Below are 20,459 nucleotides of genomic sequence, written 5' to 3'. Positions count from 1 at the left end.
GGTGCCCGGCTGCGCCGGCCACGGTGTCGAGCCATCGCAATACGTCTTAAAGGAATGACGTTATAATTCATGGTACCTATAGGCTGTATCTAGTAATCAGAATTCATACCTAGTTATGGACAAATATTTTGCAAGCTAAGTACTGATTAAGTGTAGAGTAAGTCTAGCTATGTATCGGTAATTTTTTTAAATTTTAAATTGAAAAGAATAGTCTAGAAGTTAGACGGTTAATAAATATCAAGTGTCCGGTGTTGCTTACTTGGGTTGTTACCACTTTTACCAATTTTTATGAACTACCAATGTCCAGTTCCTTATCAGCGGGCGGAATTCGTATTGAAAACTGATAAGGACGGCAGGTCTCCGAGTGTTTTGACATTCGCTCGCTTGGCGCCGTCGCTTCGCTCCGCCAACTAAAAATATCCTAGGTTTGTAGGCTACAGTCTATGAGGAGGTAACAGGTTTAAAATTAAGTTTAAATTAAAATTTTAAAAAGTTAAAGAGGCTTGATAAGAAGCTGGCCATTGGGAAAAAGTGTACAATGGAAATTGTCTTTGGTAAAAGTTGTTATATTATAGACCACGTCATCAATATAGGCCGGCGTCATCCCGCTTAATTTTATGAGTTGAAAACAGATAAAAATGTCTAGAGGACAGTCAGCTAAATGTCTGTTAAGGTTTACCTTTGTGAAACAAAATTTGTTTAAACGTAGTATGTTATATGTCTGTACACAGCGGTTCCGAGGGGGGTGCCCGGCTACGCCGGCCACGGTGTCGAGTCAGCTCACTACGTTTTAAAGTATACCGTTATAATTCATCGTACCTTTATCCAGTAATCATAGTTCATACTTAGTTTCGGAAAAGTGTTTTGCAAGCTAAGTACCGGTTAACTGTAGTGCAAGTCTAGCTACCTGTCAGATCAGAAACGTCCTACTACTAAAGCGAGTGTGCTGCTTGCTTAAAGGACAATTTTTTTTTTTTTAATTTGAATTGTTTGAGGTGTTGTTTACTTCACGGGCTTGGTAATAGCTATGGTTCAAAATAGAAAAAAATGTTTAGAGGTCAGTCTGTATATGTCTGATATGGTGTTCCTATGTGCAACAAAACTTTTTCAAACGTATACGTTATATGTCTAGATATTGGTTGAATTAAAATCCTTATTTGTTCAGAAATCACCGTCTATGCCATTATTCGGTAATGACGTACTGTACGTTTAGAATGTAACCAACAGCATAATGCATTAAATATGTATATTAAAGGTCTGGTGGTTTAACAGAAGTTCATAAGTGTTTAAGAATTCAAGAGTAAATCACATGAATGAAATGTCTAGTTCATATTAAAACTTAAAAGGGAAAGAAGTGAAGAGTGATAAATACATTATTATTGATCGACTATTTGGCAGAGCTTATAAAAATGTCCAAAGAGAGGTTAAATGAAATGTCTCGATGCAAATCTTTTAGTTTTTGGATCTGGACCTTTAATGCTAAAGGTACTTTGATACTTAAGGTCTGACGTTTGTTGGTTATTAGAAGTTTAAAAGTGTGGAAGAATGATATGTTTGTGTGACGGTTACTTGGGAACTCAAGAGTACAAAACATGAATGAAATGTCTGAAATAATTTGTAGCAAATATTTTTGATTATTCGAGTGTCCGGCGGTGATTATAAAAACGGTCAGGGTACAAAATGATAATAATAATAATAATATTCAGTGCATAAAATACCTAAATTATTTGATACTTATCCAGACATATTTTATACATAATAGATAAATTGATATATACATTAATACTTTTTTAAGTAAACCATGAAAGGTATAAAACCATATGTTGATGTATTTTTAGATGGCTAACCAACAATTCATCCTACTAAATGATAATAATCAAAAATTTTAAAATAATTTTATTTTTCATTATGTAGTATCAATTTAAAAAAATATAGCAAAATCTATAGATTTACTATACTTTTTTAGGGTGGAGCGAATACTTATATTATACTTCTATAAATAATAAAATAGTAAATTAAATGTTGATTTTCAATATAAATTTTAACCCTTTGAAGCACAGCATTTTTTTCTCCGATTTTCTCTGAACATGATTATGAAGGTATACCACTGTGCGAGAGTAGGCTATTTTTTGAAAAAGTGGTATATTACTTATACCACCATGCTTCAAAATGTTAAAATGCAATAAAATGATTTGAAATTAATATTTTATTTTTATGTTTTAATTACGCCCTATGTCTGAAATCACACCACAAAAAAAAACCAAAATAGTCAATATTAATAAGTATCTAATTTAGTTCAAGCTATATCAACAGCAGCTCAAAAAAAAAATATATATATACATACATATAATATAAAAAATTAACATTAAATAGTTAGTAAAAATAAATGTTCAGACAATTTTTTTGATTTTTGATTACTACTCATAAAAACGGTCTAGAACACAAAATGTTGAACGCTAAAATAATCTAAAGACAACTGTTTTAAGAATTTAAAAAGATGATATAGGGACTTTTGCTGATGTTTTTAAAAAACATACCTATAATTTTTTATTATAAGACTGTGTAAAAATGCATTTATTCGTTGGTTAAATAAGTATTATAAAGCCAGGGAGTAAAAACTGGAATGATTAGATAGCATAAGATGTTACTATGTATAATGTGATTAAAATAAATTAGATCATGTAATATAGTTATTTTTTATTAGAGCGGAATTAACACATAGATATTTTATGTCAATAATGTATATAAATTTTAAGCACACAAAAGTAGCCCCAGGTGTATAAAACTAAAAATCGATTGTTTTTAGATCTGAACAATTTTTATTCAGTGCATCAAATATACTATTATTATTATTTAAAAAAATATTTTTCATTATATATATATTATTATTTTAACAACAATAAACTTTTTTTTAATTAATCCATGTATTATGTTATTTTAGATAGGTAAATAAATGTTTTTCTACTAAATAATTTACAATAATACTTCCTAAAAAAAAATTATCTGGAAAGTGAAATCAGATACATGATTAAAAAAAATAAAGTTGTATGTTTGTCAATTTCAAAGAATTTTCTTAGCTTGAATTGTTGATTTACACATAGCTTACCTACAATGTCTGAATTTTCCAAAGTTAAAATATTAAAACCACAAGTTAAGTCAAAACACAAATTTTAAAAACCCCAAACGGTTAGTGATAGTACTCGATAGTGATCATACATATTTATATAGGTAAATCATCCTACTAAATGAAATAATTAAAATATATTCAAATAATGCCAATTTAACGTGAAATAATATATCATTAAAAAAAAATATATAAAAAAACTAAAATAATTTTTATTCTATGTAGTGATCACAATTGTACAGCTTTAACAAAAAAAATTGAAATAATTAATGTCTTAATCATTTGGACATCAGTATCGTATGTGTGTGCACGTTAAGAAACTAAAGCGTTAAGAGAAGTCGGTTAAGACACTGTATAATGAAAAAAAAAACTGTCAATTTAAATTAGGGTTGAGTATAGAGATTAGATAGGCACTAATTATTAAAAAATACTTCATAAATAACAAAAAATGAACTTCTACGGCGTAAGTTTTCTGTTGGCCGCAGACAAATTAATCGGTGACGGCATAGGATAACAGTCTGTAACCAATGGTAACAATAATGACTACTTATTGTATTAATTAAAGACAGAGTAGATAGAAGTAGCAATCAATCTTCTAAACGGACACGCGTCAGTTATGATTTCACTATAGTATTGGCCTAAAACAAATAATTTACATATATATAAAATAAGTCAGTAAGTTATTTAATTGAAAATAAATAGTAGATGTATATGTCAACAAATTTTTCAACAAAAAATATGAAATGTATCGTTATCACCACACACAGCGGTTTGAAAAAGATAAGAATTTTGTATATCTAATTAATTTGATAATTTGGTTTAAGCGAAATGTAATATACTACTATACTATATATTATTATATATATTCTAAATCTAAAAAACGTACCGACATCCAACGACGCATATTAATAGGTAATGTTTGCACACCGGGAAACACGTCGATTTCTCTTGAACGAAAACCGTGAGCGAATTACGGACAAATATGTAATTAATAATAACTATTATACGATTTACATATAATTGTATGTATATAATATAACAAACTACAAAGACAAAAATTCACCAAAAAAAACAAAACACGCCGTTCGCCGTTTTTAATTTTTATTATTATATATATGATAACGTTTGACACACCGGGAAACACTATTGAATAAAAAACCACGTATGACAATGAACAACAGTGTAATTAATAATAATAATAATAATTTTACGTTTAATTTAAGGAAAGTACAAACTCGGCAATAAAAACTATACACGCCGTCACCGTTATTATTTGATACGATAACGTCGTGACATGATAAAAACGCGCGCCAACGCCACTCGCTGCCCAAGCCGCCTTTATGCTTGTCTATGAGCCAGATGTATTATACGAATCCCATGGAAGAGACGATTAGGCGACTGGCGGGACGTCGGCTATTTGAATTGATATTTTATTATTTATGAATACTCGGTTATTTTAGTGAATTTTTTTGGTTTGTTAATAAAATAATAACTCGGTGTAAATTTATTTAATTAGGGGCGCCTACGCTAGCATTTCTAAGGGCACATTGTAAAGGCAATTTTACACTTACATTATAACTTATAAGTAAGCTAAAATGTTTAAAAATATATATAACACTAACACAGGAAAGAGGGATCTATATTTTTGTATATATTAAAATGTAAAAATTATAATATATTATACAAGTAAAATTATTATATACAAGTACCTAGGGTTAAATAAAAAGAATAAGTAGAATAGAATAGAAAATAAGAATTATATAATATAAACTTAGTATAATATTAGATTACAAAATTGAAAAAAAGACATTTGGCCGTAACAAAACCAAAAAAATTGTTTTTTCATCTCGAAGGTGGCCACCGTCCTCGTCAATGCACTGAGATGGCCGAAATCTCTTTAGCCGCCGAATGTTTGTGTGCAGATTGCCTAGGGGATTTCAAAAGCGCCGCCCTTATCCTCCCGATGTTTTCTGGCGTCCTGACGGTTCTGGACGGTCCATCACGTTTCTTTTTCATAACTAACAGTATCCCTAAACGTGTCCTCCCATGAACAAATCGATTTCCGACCAGGCACACGACCTACAGGCGCGATGTTGAAATGCTTTCTGAAGTTGAGTTGTGATGACCGAACGGCCGAAGAAAAAGTAGGCCTCCACGGCGAACGCGCGCTCCTCCTTTGTCCACTGCATTGTTGACATTAAACTAGTCATAAAAAACCAGTACAGTGGGGTCGGGGCATAGTGGGGACGGAGCATAGTGGGGACGGAGAGGTCACAGGTTTATAAGAATTTTTAAATCTGAAAGTGATAAAATCACTTTCGAAAAAACGCTTCGATGCAAATCGGTAGTTAGTATTTTCAAGGCAGTACAATCTAAACCAAGCACAGTGTAAGCTAGGAAAGTTAGAAAGTAATAAATTGAATCGGCCATTTCAAAAACGACTTAGGTCACCGATTTTTCAAAACTGTCTTTTTATCAAATGTAATAATTATATACTTAGCTACGTATTCTGTGTGAAAACTCAATTTGTCAGACTCATATTTAATACAAATGTTGAGTACAAGAAATTTGAATCACTGCAAAATATATTTATGAAGTTTCTTGTGGCTAGTGTAATATTTCAAATTTGTGACTTGTGTCGTTTTTTAAATGACTGATAAAATTACAAAATAGAAGCATCAAAGCGTTAATTTGAAAGTGATTTTATCCGAGAGGATTAGTATAGTAGAGTATTGGCATAATGTAATCAAAGCAATGAGGAAACGGAGAGGTCACGGGTCTACAAGAATTATTATAAATAAAAGTGATAAAATTGAATAAAATAGAGTTGCTATTCGAAGGAATTGGTCCAGTATTAAAGAAGTTACAGTGTATACAGATAAAAAAAAAACATACATCAGAGTAAAACCAATACCTTCTCGCTTTGCATCGAAGCTAAAACATTTTTCTGGATTTTTGTGAAAAAGGCATTAAAAGGGGTCAAATTATATGTTTTTGGGGTCGGTGATTACGAATTTGTTATCAGTTCTCAATTTTAATCAGCCAGAAAGAACTTAAGTAAAAAAAAAAAAAATTGAACTTTGTGTCAACTTAAAGTCAAAAGTGTTACTTGAGCACAAAACTCAATAGTATCATTCTGCATAGATCTACATAAAATTGTTTTAATGATTTGATAACAATTTTTTTAAGATTTTAAGTGTTTTTTGTTAAAATATACGCAATCTGCGAAAACACAGTTTTCCGGCTATTAAAAAAAAAATGTAGTGCCGAATTATTTTTCCGTTTAATATGTTATAGATACATATGAGTTCCAACTACTGGCAAATTTTCAACCCAAAGGTCTTAAAATTACGGCTAAAAACCCCGAAAAACAAAAAAACCTGTACCCCCCCTAGGGGGGTGGGCATTGGGTTAAATTCAAATTTGATATAACTGACGTGCGCGGGCATACTAAATAAATATTTCTTATAAATTTCAACTCGATCCGACTCTTTTTCTCGAAGCTATAGCCAGTAAAAGTTCTAACTTAAAAACTCGTACGGTTTTTTTTTTTGTTTTTTCAACTTTCGCCTGTGAAGAGTTAAACTTTTTCAACTTTTACCCCCCAAAGTACCAACTAGATGAAAATTGCGATTTATAGAGTTGCTATTCGAAGGAATTGGTCCAGTATTAAAGAAGTTACAGTGTATACAGATAAAAAAAAAACATACATCAGAGTAAAACCAATACCTTCTCGCTTTGCATCGAAGCTAAAAAACTTTAGATACCGAGCTTTCGAACGCGCCATATACCAACACTCTAGGAGTAATAGTCACTTTGTGGCGCGAGTTTCAAATAAGGAAGTAACCGCGTCCCGCCCTGTATAATTGATGTATTGTACTTAAATAATAAAATTGTATCCAATTTAACGAAATTAAAAGCATGGACAAGTGCGTAACGCAGTAATGCAAGATGCTCATAGCCTATCAGCTATTTGTATACTAAATGGTCAAACAATACTCATGACTGTTGTATACATTTACCCAGAATCACATACACAACCAGTAATAGATTTTCTCCAATTTGTACATCTGCCATACACAGAAGAGGGGTCAGGTATTTTGAATAATAACTATCACATTCTGCCTTGGTTAATCAGTGGAGATTTTAACGTCAACTTCAGTACAGAAGGAGCAAGTTAAAGTTCTCGCACATGATAAGTTCAGCTCTTTTTTAAAATTGTGTTTTATGTAGAACCCGAAATAAAGAATTTACACATAAATATTGTGAGTACTTTTCGCGGTTCACTCGGGTTTTTCCCAACGTCTGCGTTGTTGTAATGAACATCGTTTTATCGAACCACACATTTGTAGCTTTAGCATACGTTTTTAGTGTTTATATGACCTATATTATATTGTATTGAAAAAAACATTTTCAAATATAAATTATGTATATATTTTTCCATAGCAATATATACCTTAGCCATAGGCTTAGTTAAATAGGTAATATTGTTATCCGCTGCTTATGTGCAATACAAATAATTGACCAAGAACAACGTACATCTTTGTAGACACACTAATACATAATAAAATGATACAGTTATTTAGGTAACTAATTTTAACTATATAGACGTCACGATATGTATTTACTGTTCGTCTTTTTAATTTTTCAACAATTAATAGTATACAAGTAGGGGTTAAACAATTCTATATATATATATATATATATATTTCAAGTTATATAATAATAGTTATTTAAATTAAATTATTAGATCGTGCTTTTCTAGTACAATTAAGAATGACTTAAAATTTTGAGTTAGAGAAATAAATTGTTCATCTTTTTTTATGAAATTATTGCTTTTTGCAATATTTTCAATTTTGCTATTTTTTTAAATACCATATGATTCATGGGTACACGCAAAACATAAACATATTTATAAACAATACTTTAGCAAGTAGGACACACCCAAGTTTTAAAAACACCGCGGTCTGTTGTGAGCGATGATAATGTATATTATTTTTGTTATTTTTATTTCTTTTTTATATAAAACATTTATAGCATCTGTTCATTTACAGAACAATATTTTCAAAGCAATATAAAGAAATAGAGTCGACATTGAAAAAATAATGCAATAGGATAAATATGGCCAAATAGTAAAATATATATTTTATGTATTCATATAGTAATTTAGTTTTAAAAATCATGTTACATTAAATGTACATAACCATCACAATTTAAGAAAACATACTGATGACAATTTTTTAAGAAACAATTAATTTAATTTAAATATTATAATTAAAACCGTTAAAATGACTTTAAACTGTCAAAAAACTAAAAATACCTATAATATTTCAACAGTTCTATACAACCATAAATATAACCAAAACTTTGAATGAAGTATAATATAATTGTAATTAATAAAATAATAATAAACCGACATTATTTAAGATAAAATTGTGACAATTATTTAGAAAGAATTAATTGCATGTAAGTTGCAAATAAAAATACCAATGAAATTTTTGTATTCATTTAAACTTCCAGCAAACGAGCATACTGCTTTGTTTGTTTTTTTTTATCTCGTGGCATGTTATAACCTTAAAAAAAAATGTAAAAAAACATTATTATTTTATATTTTATAACGAATATTTTCATATTTCACACAAAGAGTGAAAAGTGTTCAAATAAAGGTACTGGGTAGCATAAAAATATTATACTGTAAATGTACATTTTTACGACTCAAGTTTTGAAATAAGTATAAGTAAGATGCTATTTAAGGGAGCTTGGGCGTTTATTAACACTCATAATTTTAAAAATAGCACCTCCAAAAATCTTAATCTTTAATAATATGAGTATTGAGAAAGTAGGGTCTCCTAAAATATTTCTAGTGCTTAAGCACACTCACTTATTTTAGCGAAATTGCGGCCCTTATGAAGCAACGATTGTTAGAAAATGATTATATACTCAGCCACACGAAAAACAGTACTACGCAAGAACCCATAGGAAGTACTCCTGATTGCTTTTATCAGCACAGGCGCACACAAGAGTTATTCATTTTGATTATTGCGCAGTACCGTTCTCTCGTGAGACAGAATAAAAGTACTTACCGACTTTTTTGTCATTTACAATGTCGCAGCGCCATTTGTCGTAGCTGTCTTTCATAAACATGTTATCGTAGGTTACAAATGTATTCCGCTTAACAACAACATCGTAATCTTCTTTATATTCGCCCAATTTTTCAACATACTTGTTTATAGTGGCGATATTCGTTTTCAGCGCGTAGATGACTTTATTGCAATCTTTTTCAGTTTCCAACTTCATCGAGTGATCTTCGCTGAGGAAATTCAATCCATTTAAAACTATTTGGCTAGCACAACGTCTGAAAACCGTTTCTATCCATTGAGGGCGATCTTTTTGTATGTTTTCTTTCTGGGGATAATTGATCAAGCTGTTCAATTCAACGAGGGTAGTTTTCAAATGTTTTTGTACTTTTTCCGGTAAAATGTTTAGCTGGATGAATTTGTCAAATACTTCATGGACGGAAGTGCCCAAATCTTTGATTTCTTTTTCGGAGATCTTGGGTGTGGTCGGTGCGTTTTTAGAAATTTTGTCAGCCGCGTTAGACATATTTTTCACCAACAACACATACGAACCGACCACCGTCAACATGGGGTGTGCCGTGCCCGCCAAGAATTGTTGCTGAAAAGTCATAAGACAATTAGGGTCGATCAAGCGTTGCATCATCTCGAACAGATCTGCTATGGTTGCAAGGTTTCCGTCTTCGAGTTTTGCGTTCATAGTGACGTTCAGAAATAACCTGTAATCCGGTTCGTGGACCTGACGTAACCATTCGTCACTAGACATCATATCGACAATAGCGTTCTCCGAGATTTTCTTTTGATCGTCAGAGAACAGGTCGGAGAAGAACATTTTTCTGGGATGAAAATTCGATAATTCGTCTCTTTTTCCCTCAGCGACGTCTTTTTTTACCACAAAGATGTGTTTCGCCTCCAAGATGCTGTTGTTAGCGTGATCCATCTGTTGTTTCAAAAAGTTCGTCTTGTATATTTTCGGCAACAAATCGTTAAGTTCGTCGTAGTGAACACCTTCCTTCGATTTCGGATCAACCCCCGAATGGTACTCGGTTAACGAATTTTTCTGAACCGTAGATTCCCTATTTATGCCATTGCTATCAGCTATTTTTGTGTTGGGGCAAATTTTGTTAAAACTTTTCACGATGACGTCGAGAATTTCATTATAGCCTCGTATAAATTCGTTTTTATAAAACAGATTGCGCTTGGTATTTTCAATTATACTTTTGCCGTCGAATTGACTTACCAACAACGTTTCCAGGACGTTGTTCAAGTATAAATTTATCGTCATCAAATCTTCTGGAAGACGACAATTTTTTTCGTCACTATTAAGTTCTTCGATCATTACAAATACGGTTTCGCCCAAGCTTTGTTGAAGATAAAGGCCGTGCAATTTTAAGTCTTCAATAGAAAATGTACTTTTATCAGCGGCAGAGGAATTTTTAAAAGAAGTTTCATTAACTTTAAAAAAATAAAGCATGAGTTTGGTGTAATAACATTGTTTTACATTACAATTTTCGATTGTTTTAACGTACGAATTGAAGCAGGTTAGCAAAATGAAAATGGCGTACATCAGCATGATCAAGATTTTTTTAGCAAAAACAGCGATACAATTTGGTTGTATATTATTAGAATACGTGTTAAAACGTTTTTATTTGGCATTGGTGCTGAAACTAAATATGATTTTCCAACTGTATGTGTTTTTGTAATGAACATTGTTTTATCGAACCATACCTTTGCAGCTTTTGCATGACGTAAAACAAATGTTCAGTTGTTAATACGCAAAAAATTGTATTACTGTGAATGTGGATAATAAAATATTATAGTTACCAAATTTTAGGATGTTTTATTCAAAATTACTATTCTAAATGATTTTAAGCGCGTTGCTGGTGCTGATAGACGCAAAGTCGCAAACTATGGGCAGTTTTGGAATTTTGAATAAATCATCTTAAAAAAATTAAATAACCCAAATTGGCTTTTATTATAGCTGGAATTATTAAAAAAAACAAAATCGTTGTTATCACTGACTAGCTCCAAACAACAAACACATTTTGCGAATTTACTAATGTCGACTGAAATGCTAACAATTTATTAATTTCTTATTGCGGTTGAGGTAAAGGCCTATATGTATCCCCTTTGATAATATTAGTTTTCTGGATTAAATGAGTAGATCGTGCTTTTCTGGTACAACTAATTTTAGAACGACTTAAAATTTTGAGTTAAAGAAATTAATTTTTTATATTTTTTTATAAAATTATTTTTTTGTGAAATATTTTTAATTTTTTGCAAATTGTTAAAGTAGAATATGAATCATAGATACACGCAAAACATAAACATATGTATAAACAACACTTCAGCAAGTAGAGCACACCAAGTTTTAAAAACACCTCGGTCTGTTGTGAACACTGATAATGTGTATTATTTGTCTTATTTATATAAAATATTATAGCATCTGTTCATTTACAAAACAATATTTTCAAAGTAATATAAAGAAATAGAATCGATATTAAAAAAAAAATAATAATATAACAATATGATTATTATGCTAAGTGTTAAAATATATATTTTATGTATCACAGTTTGTGACATTTATCAATGTCAAATTTTAAGAAACAATTAATTGCATTTTAACATTATTGGAAAATCCGTTTAACTGACTTACAAAAAACTAATATTTAACTAAATATTAGGTGTTAATATGCCGTGTGTATATACTTCTATAGCAAACTAATGCCTTAGCCATACGCTTAAACAGGCAATATGTTTACCCGCCTAAAAAAAAATTGTTTGTATTACTGTGGATATGAATAATAAAAAAGTATAGTTTAACTGTACCTGCCGAAGTTTTCCGGTTTAATTATTACCATAGAAATAAAACTAACGCATGTGACTTTTCGTAAAATTTGATTTTAAATTAACACTAATAGGTGTAATTGAATATGATTTTTTTTTTGCATGTTTCGAAATAATTAGGACTCATCAACTATAACACAATATTACAAAAACATACAGTTAATAAAATATTCATCATACAAATAAAATGATATCTATAGAATACCAACTTCAGTTTAATGTATTTTAACAAAAAAAAAAAAATCCTCTTTTGTTAACAATACTAAATACGAATATATCTCTTGAAAAAAAAACAAATGTACAAGTAACAGCTTTTAAATTTATAAAAGAAATGTTATATGAAATAAAAATAGATTACCTGACAACATAGAATTTTTTAAGAAGTTAAAATTATTTTCACCCACTCTGTTTAAACCAGTTGCATACACAATTTAGTGATTTGCCTTTTATTAAAATATTTCTTGAACCTTCTCGATTGCCTTTGATAGAAACTCAATGGAATAAAATAGTAACTATCACTTAGAAAATATACCTAGATGAAAATCAATTAAATGATAGTCATATGTTTTGGCCAAAAGTATACAATTTTAAAGATGCTTTTATGCTTGTTTGCTTTTAAAGAATTGTCATTTTCATAATTGGAAAATTATGATACTACAGATGAAATAATTAAATATTATTAATAATCAAATAAATTTACCACATTTTTTTTTTTAATAATGATCTTTTTTTATATAGTTTTTACATTATGAAAAATACAAAATAATATGTTATGTTTTCTATATTTAAAATTGATTTCATACAGTCATTACGTTTGTTAAGTTTTGTTTTATGTAACACCTAAAACTACTTAACTATATTGTCTTGAAAAACTAAACAATAAAATAAAACAATTTTGTTACTCTACAAATTGCATTATTCTTTTTTATAGAATAAAAATTATTAAGGTACCTGCTATATTAAATAACTAAACTATACATTTTTTAAATTTACTAAAATCTGTTTGTATTACATGTACCTAAATTATAATAATAATATTATGGTTTAGAAGTTTAAGGAAAAGTGTAACATTTCGTCGGATATCCAACAAACCCTTGTCAGACGATTTTAAACAAAACTGGCAAGAAAACTGTAATTAAGAAAAAAAACGACCTCCTTAATTCACCAATTGGATCAAAAATGCTACAAGAGTGTTCCTATTAAGTTTTTGACTGGAAAAATATTTCTGATAAACAATTTTTTTACAGAATAAAAAACGACGTATCAGTTATTGCTAGGTAGCCGTCCGACGATTTGTTATTATTTTTTTCTTTATCAAACGTACTGTATATAGTGGCGATATATTAATTAATTTTGGCGGAATATGGCGTTTTTATGATTACAAATTGGCGGTTGTCTATTTGACAATTCTGGCAACACTGTCACCACCGACAGTACATCAGTGTCACTCGAACACCAGTCAACTACAGTAGGTACTATAGTCTTACTTCCTCGCCGTACACAAACCATAATTTAACTGATCGTTCAAAAGGATTTAAGTAAGTATTTTTAAAAAAAAACCAACCTTGTTGCGCTATTAAAATGTTAATTCACAAAGGTTTAAGTCAAACCATCACAAAATACCTACTCCAAAATGACAAAAATAATGACTTGACAGTATAAGTTTTCTTGTCAAGAGGACGTTATACCCCCTATTTATTAAGGAGATGGCCAGTTTATCACCGTAGCCGGGATCTTAACGTCTGGAGACGTGTAGTGCCGGCTTTAACGTCGGGGCAAAGCCGATGCTGGTTTTACGCCGGAGCTGGGCGGGAATAGTAGCCGCCTAGACTTCAGTCTAGACAAGTGTTGACCAGTTTACACTAAAGGTGCACAACTAAGATCGTCATCTTCTGGGTCCGAGTCAGTCGTGTCGCCAGTAATCGTCATGACGCAAGAACCAACTTTTACCGAATGATAAGGCGCGTTGTCCAACACAATAACGGCATTTTCTTTTAGCAAAGGAATGACGCCTTTTAACCAGCCGAAAAAAGTGTCGCCATTCATTTCCTCGTGATAATCGGCCAAACATTTTTTGACTCGAATGCCAACAAACCACCATCTCTTCCGACCCAATGTGTGTAATGATCAGGCGTTTACCTTTTCCTGTGGGATTAGGAGCGCCGGTCGAAAGACCAGACAAGAAGACATCCCTGCAGGACATCACTGTTTAGGCCGTACAATCGCCTGCGTTTACCCAAGTTTCGTCCAGATAATAAATGGGCCTTCCTTCCGCTCGGCATCTACGAATACCTTGGATGTACTTGCTACGCCACAAAACGATTTCTTCCTTTTCAATTAAAGCGCAATTACGGCCTCTTTTTGTGTACTCAAAATTTAGACCGCGCATTAAAGTATAGATAGTAGTCCTTTTGTACGTGTTGAGAGGTGGATCTTGGTTTATCGAAAGTAACATCTTGTCTAAGGTTGGTACTTCTCATCTGAACCAAAAGTCGTGTACCTTCTTCCGTATGGCACTCCGTTCAAAATCATCTACCCTATTAGTACATAACAGTCTGATCTTTTTTCAGTTAGGCGAATGGACTGTTTTCGATTGTCTATAATCGGCAATGGTTATTTGGATAGTATTCTGGCCAACACTTGTTTCCTTAGACAATATTTTAAGCACTTCTTTTACCTTCAGGTCTGGCAGTTGGGAATTTTTTTGCTTATACAGATTGACAATTATTTATTTCTGTTGGCTACTAACGAACTAAAAATAAAATAGTTGGGATGAGAAGAGGAAGGGGAATGCAAGGAAAGGAGAACTTTATTTGGGAACTTTTAAAATCAAATTACTATTAGTGGAAACGGGGAAATCACAGGTCTACAGGAATTATTATAACTGAGTGATAAAAATCACTTTTAAATTAATTGTATACGTTATTTATATTTTGAAGGGAGAAAGGGGTGAATTTTTAAGGCACTATTTCTGATCTATAGAGATGAAGAAATCATTTACAAAAAAATAATTATTTAAATTAACTATCATAAAAATTAATTACATAAAATATTATTATTTTTATTTTATAAGCCCATAATTCCAAAAAAATCGTCTAAGGAAAAAATTAACATTCTTGACACATACCTTTCCACATGAGTTCTTCTTTATTGGTGTAACGGAAACACAAGCTCTAGAGGTGAAAGATACCTCACTCATGGTTGATTATTTACTTAAGTACAGTATAAATAATTAACTCGAATAAATAAACAAGTAACAACTGTCGGCTGTAACGGCTGTCGAGAACGTTATAGCAATGGCGTCATCATCATGCCTGAACCCTTAGCCCCCATCTATGTGACTATAGTCATTATTTTTTTTTTTTTTGCTATGGAATTCTGGGAACGAAATGGTTATTTATTAAGGGGCAAAGGATAGGCAATATTTAACGAAAATCAATCCATATAATAGTTGCCATTTTAAATATTCCGACTAATTTTAAAGTAAACAAAATATATTCAGATTTTCTAGTTTTAAAACTTAGTTTTTAAGTTATTTTATTCTTAAATGTTGACTCTATAAAACTCCCCTCTTCCAATCCCGTAAAGGGGATTGCATGGGGTCCGTTTTTAAGGTGTTTTGTATAAGCAATATTTAAGAAAAAAAGACATTTCAATAAATATTTCGACCGTGTCAATTAATTTTCCGGTTAATTCATATAAGCTTCAAGGTATTATTATTTTTAATTTATATATTTTTTTATCGTTTTTAGGAAAACATGTTCCAAATGAATATCATAAATATCATTTTTTTATACACTTATACATTTATTTTAAATCGGTCATTATATATTTTGTCTTATATACATAGACTCAACTAGACCTACAGTCCATAACGAAAACGGTTAACTAAGTAAACAAAATAACGACCATATTGTTTTGAAGGTTGCTTACAATAGGTATGTATTTTCATGGGTGAGTGTTTGCAAACTAAACAAATATTCGTTTTTATTTTAAAAAATTACAAATATATTTAAAATAGGCATAGAAAACGTTTAATTCTAACTTTTGTACTTATTACGACATTACAAAACGTAGTAATAGATACACTACATAGAAACATATAACAGGTAATATATAATATAATATAAAACTACCTAATTTTTGTTCTTTAGAGCACCGTTATCAGTTTGACTGGCCCGTCTTTTATTTGATTGTTATTCGTTATTCCTTTCGTACATTCCTTTTTGTATTAACTTGTAAAGGTTTAGTAAAGAAGGTGAATCTTTTAAAATTTCCTCTTCTACTATGTCTGTCTTGTCGTTTCCTATTATTTCTACACACAAGTTAAACAGCAAGGTACCTTTAAAAAAGTTTTGAATTTTACATTTTTCCAAAGGGAATTTTAGCATTGCGTTCAATGGCATTATATAAGACAAAACACCTTGAAGTTCTGCGAAATAATGTATTATTCGGATAGATTGATCGAAACTTTCAAAATCCACAGTTGGTATAATTTTGTACTTGGACATGCGTTTATCTGCTTTTAAGCAATCCTCTTTGGTCACTTTAGACACGCATTCTTGGAAATATCCTTTCGGCCGATCCATTTTAAATTGTTCGCTTTCCACTTCATCTTCTTTGATTTTATCGATAAAGTTTAATTTAATAGCGCCCATAATAAACGCTCGCATTTGATACGCTACTCTTTTCTGATCCCTGTCTTGCGGTTTAAAAGTGGACCAATAGTTTAAAGCCAAAATAAACAATTGCCATTCAGGGAGAACGCCCGATTCATTAAAGTTTAGCAGAGTTGACCGATTGTTTTCACTGATCACATTCGAAATCATTTGTTTTCCACGATTGGGATTTTGTTTAAGTTTATTTAAAGAAATGTTCATTTCAGAATCACCATTCTGACGTTTCCAAAATGAAGGTTGTTCAATATTTTGTGTATACCCCGGTGATCCTGGTTTTCGACCGTACCACGTAAAATTTTTACTAAATAAGAGTCCGGCTATTTTCCTTACAATAGGAATACACATTTCGTAGTAAGGTTGTTCATCGTAATTTTCTATCTGCGGCTTAAATATAATAATTTTCAATTCCCTCAACAGTTTATCCACTGTGCCCAAGTCCCCGCAAAGATAATTTTCAGCAAAGAGGGGTTTCTCGGATCGTTCGCCGTTGGCTATATTTAATTTACTATACAAGTCCATATGTCCATATTTTTCAAAAAGGTACGGCAAGTATTTGGTGTCCTCGTTGTTGTATTCGTCTATAAACTTTTGAGTTTCAGGTAAATATTTTGAGATTATTCGCACAGCTTCGGCAATTTCCTTTCCTTTAAGCCAACTTGTGACTAAATTTGCTTTATACGAAAATTCAAAATTCCATTTGATTATGGATATATTTTCTGTAAAAATAGATTTTAATTCTTTATTATGATCGTTATCCATTAAGATAAAAATTAACGGCAGATATTTTTTTATCTATTTGATTAAAATATGAAGTGTTTAACAACGCCTCAACTTGGAATATATCACCTTCTATTAAAATTGAATCCTCATTTTCCTTGACCAAACGTAGCCAATCGGTGTGAATGAATTTGACAGTATTCAAATAATAATCTGAATCACTACTTATGACAGGGCAGTCGTACTTCTTGGCTAATTTTACAACTTCGTTGTCCGCTTCGTGTTCACATACAAAGTGCGGTATTTTCTTTTCGTCGAGAACTTCAATAAAAAACATCATAAGAAAGATGTGGCGCACACCTTTTAAACTCGAAATTATTGTCATGTCGGTCATACTGTTTTAATGTCCATGTCATCCTATCTAGTTTAGTTTTAATTTTTTGTTTTTTAAAAGAGAGCCGTCCAAAACCACTATGGGTGTAATTTCGTGTTTCTCTAATAGCTCAAAAAACTTTTCGTAGTCATTTTTGATATCATCGTAGTCGCCACCAAACATATTTTGCTCATTACTGCTGCTTCCTATTTCTCTCGCTTTGTGCGCTATTGATAGGCCGTCGAGTATGACGACTATGTTCTCAAGCTGCTCTGGCTCTTTGCTAAAGCAACCTTTGAGCGCTTCTTCTTTGTTATTTTTAATGAACACGGTTAGATTTCTAATACCCATAACGGCGGTGTTCTCCTCTTTTTTTAGGTATTCTTTCTGTTAACAAAAACAACGTTTTACTGTACTGACTCAAAACAAATAGTCTTTTGTAGTGAGAAATGAGGAATTTCTTCGTACTATTTTTAATTACCTATTATAGAGAATAGTATTTTCGTTAAGGTCAAATGGGCTACGTAAAATGTCGGTACTATCGGTTAATAAAAACACAAAAAAAGAACCCTTTACACATTTTTATTCCAATTCTTTACTGTTAACCGCGGAACAAGATAAACGACAATGCCGGGGATAGGTGGGATAGTCGATAGACGAAACAAATTAGCATTGGAATTTTGAATTTATATCAATCGGTTTGTTCGCTATGACATTGTAAGGCTATAAATTTAAGATCAATATTTGTTTGGGTTTGTATAACAGTAGCACCGTCACTGTGTTTGAAGAGGTAGATAAGAACCGGTTGTCTATCCTTATCTCAAAACATTTCATTGTTTCTGGTTATCGTTTTTTTCGACTAATAAATATGAATTTTATGGGCTACTGTATTTTGCAAAACCAATGTACAAATGACAATAAATTTATAAGGGGACATGTAATGTCTTTGCAAAGTCATTGCAAACGAACAGATTGGTTAAATTGAAAATTCAAACGCTAACATTTTTTAAAAAATTTTGTTTACATATTTATGAAATGAAAAACATGTTTCCATTTTTTTTTTTTAAGTAGTCCATTATTGTTTTACTTAAAAAGGGATGAAGAAAAATTGTTTTCCAAGTATTGGAAAATATAGTAAAATAGGTACTTACAAGAATGGGGAAAAAATAATTTCAAAATATTCATATATTCCGGAAAAAAAGTGTCTACCCGTGTTATATTGAAGTATTAAATGTTTGTATAATGTTTAAAACTAACCTACTGTATGTTAAGTAATTTTTATGTTTATAAACAAACAATAATTGTTAAAGTTTATAACGTTTAATTTAAATACACACCCCTGGCGGCGTTTTCATATTTTATATACAATAAAAATCCATTACGCTTTGGCAGTTGATATTCGTTATTAATTTATTCATAATATATTTATAATACATACCTGTTCATTGAAACATTGAAAATTATTTTTAATAAAATAAACGCTAAATGTAATATAATATTAACGACGGATGATACCACTGTCACTTATAATATAGTTCAAAGTGAATGCAAATGACTAACGTAAGACCGCAGTCGAAAAACACATGATTATAGACGGTAAAGGTTGCGCCGGGTAGGAACGCCGCGATTCTCTCCCACAATCATATAACCGAGAGGCGACTTATTAATATTACCATTGTCCAATTCACTGTAAAACTGTATCTCGATACCGAGCTTTGGAAACAAAAAAGGGTGTCGAAAGCGTTAACGAGTTCACCGCACAATTACAAAATAAAAATAATAAATGTATTTATAAAGCGTAAGTGCTAGGACATTAGCACCTTCAAAAATTGAAATTCAAATCCTTGAAAATACATATTCATTATACAACAGAAATCCTCCTCTGGTATTAATTGTCTATAAGTAATGGCAATGCAGAAACAGGCACCGAAAAAAATTACCAAAAAGTATGCGTTTACTATTTACCAATGTAATTAATTATCATTTAACTGTTATGAGTCAAATGATAATAAAAAATATCATGTTACGTATCATCTTTAATAAAAATGTTATCACGTTGATTCATAACGAAAAGGGTTATTAGTTAAGGGGCAAAGGTCTTAAAAATCAAACCATACAATAGCCATTTAAAATATACCGACTAATTTTAAAGTAAATAAAATATATTCAGATATACTAGTTTTAAAGTTATATTTTCTTAAATATTGCCTATACAAAATTCCTTAAAAACATACCGCAACTAATCCCGTTAATAGGATTGCATGCAGTCGGGTTTTAAGGAGTATTTTATAGGCAATATTTAAAAAAAAGTGGTTTTAATAAAATTCGACCATGTTAATTCATTTTCCGGTTAATTAGTGCACTTTTTTTCTGTAAGTAAAAGTAATTTTAGACCAAAAAGCCAGACAAAATGTCGACTACTTAGTCCAATTTCGATTCTTTAAAGAGATTCGAGTCGTAGGCTACTTTACTCTGATACCTACTACACCTACTAAAATATGTTAAGATTTTTAGTACATGTTATTGAATATAAAAAGCCAGTACAGTGGGGTCGGGGCATAGTGGTGACGGAGAGGTCACAGGTCTACAGATTTTGTTATAACTGAAAGTGATAAAATCACTTTTAAATAAACGCTTCGATGCGA

The 20,459-nt window shown here is 31.0% G+C and overlaps 1 protein-coding gene across 1 annotated transcript; it reads right to left on the bottom strand.

Moving 5' to 3' along the window:
• Positions 1 to 16,190: 16,190 nt before the first annotated feature.
• LOC126843303 (uncharacterized) lies at positions 16,191 to 19,357 on the bottom strand. Its single transcript, XM_050580728.1, has 3 exons — positions 19,253 to 19,357; positions 17,571 to 18,201; positions 16,191 to 17,440 (listed from the first exon to the last, which is right to left on the bottom strand). The coding sequence occupies exons 2-3, from the start codon at positions 17,833 to 17,835 to the stop codon at positions 16,242 to 16,244; spliced, it is 1,464 nt and encodes a 487-aa protein (XP_050436685.1). The 5' UTR covers positions 17,836 to 18,201; positions 19,253 to 19,357; the 3' UTR covers positions 16,191 to 16,241.
• Between the last annotated feature and the right edge of the window lie 1,102 nt (positions 19,358 to 20,459).

This window comes from Adelges cooleyi, unplaced genomic scaffold, assembly GCF_023614345.1.
Source record: "Adelges cooleyi isolate 19-005CV unplaced genomic scaffold, UGA_ACOO_1.1 ACOO_flye_CR_arks_rails_tigmint_CR_PRNA_574, whole genome shotgun sequence".
NCBI lineage: Eukaryota > Metazoa > Arthropoda > Insecta > Hemiptera > Adelgidae > Adelges > Adelges cooleyi.
The sequence above is the reverse complement of the archived record's forward strand: the minus strand, read 5'-3'. Positions and strand labels throughout refer to the sequence as shown.

What these genes read in the sequence shown, in the direction of transcription:
- LOC126843303 (XM_050580728.1), bottom strand. Translation starts at nt 17,835, where the DNA reads ATGACCGACATGACAATAATTTCGAGTTTAAAAGGTGTGCGCCACATC. An exon ending in GGATTCAATTTTAATAGAAG is followed by an intron (nt 17,441 to 17,570) that starts GTGATATATTCC and finishes CTATTTTTACAG; the next exon opens with AAAATATATCCATAATCAAA.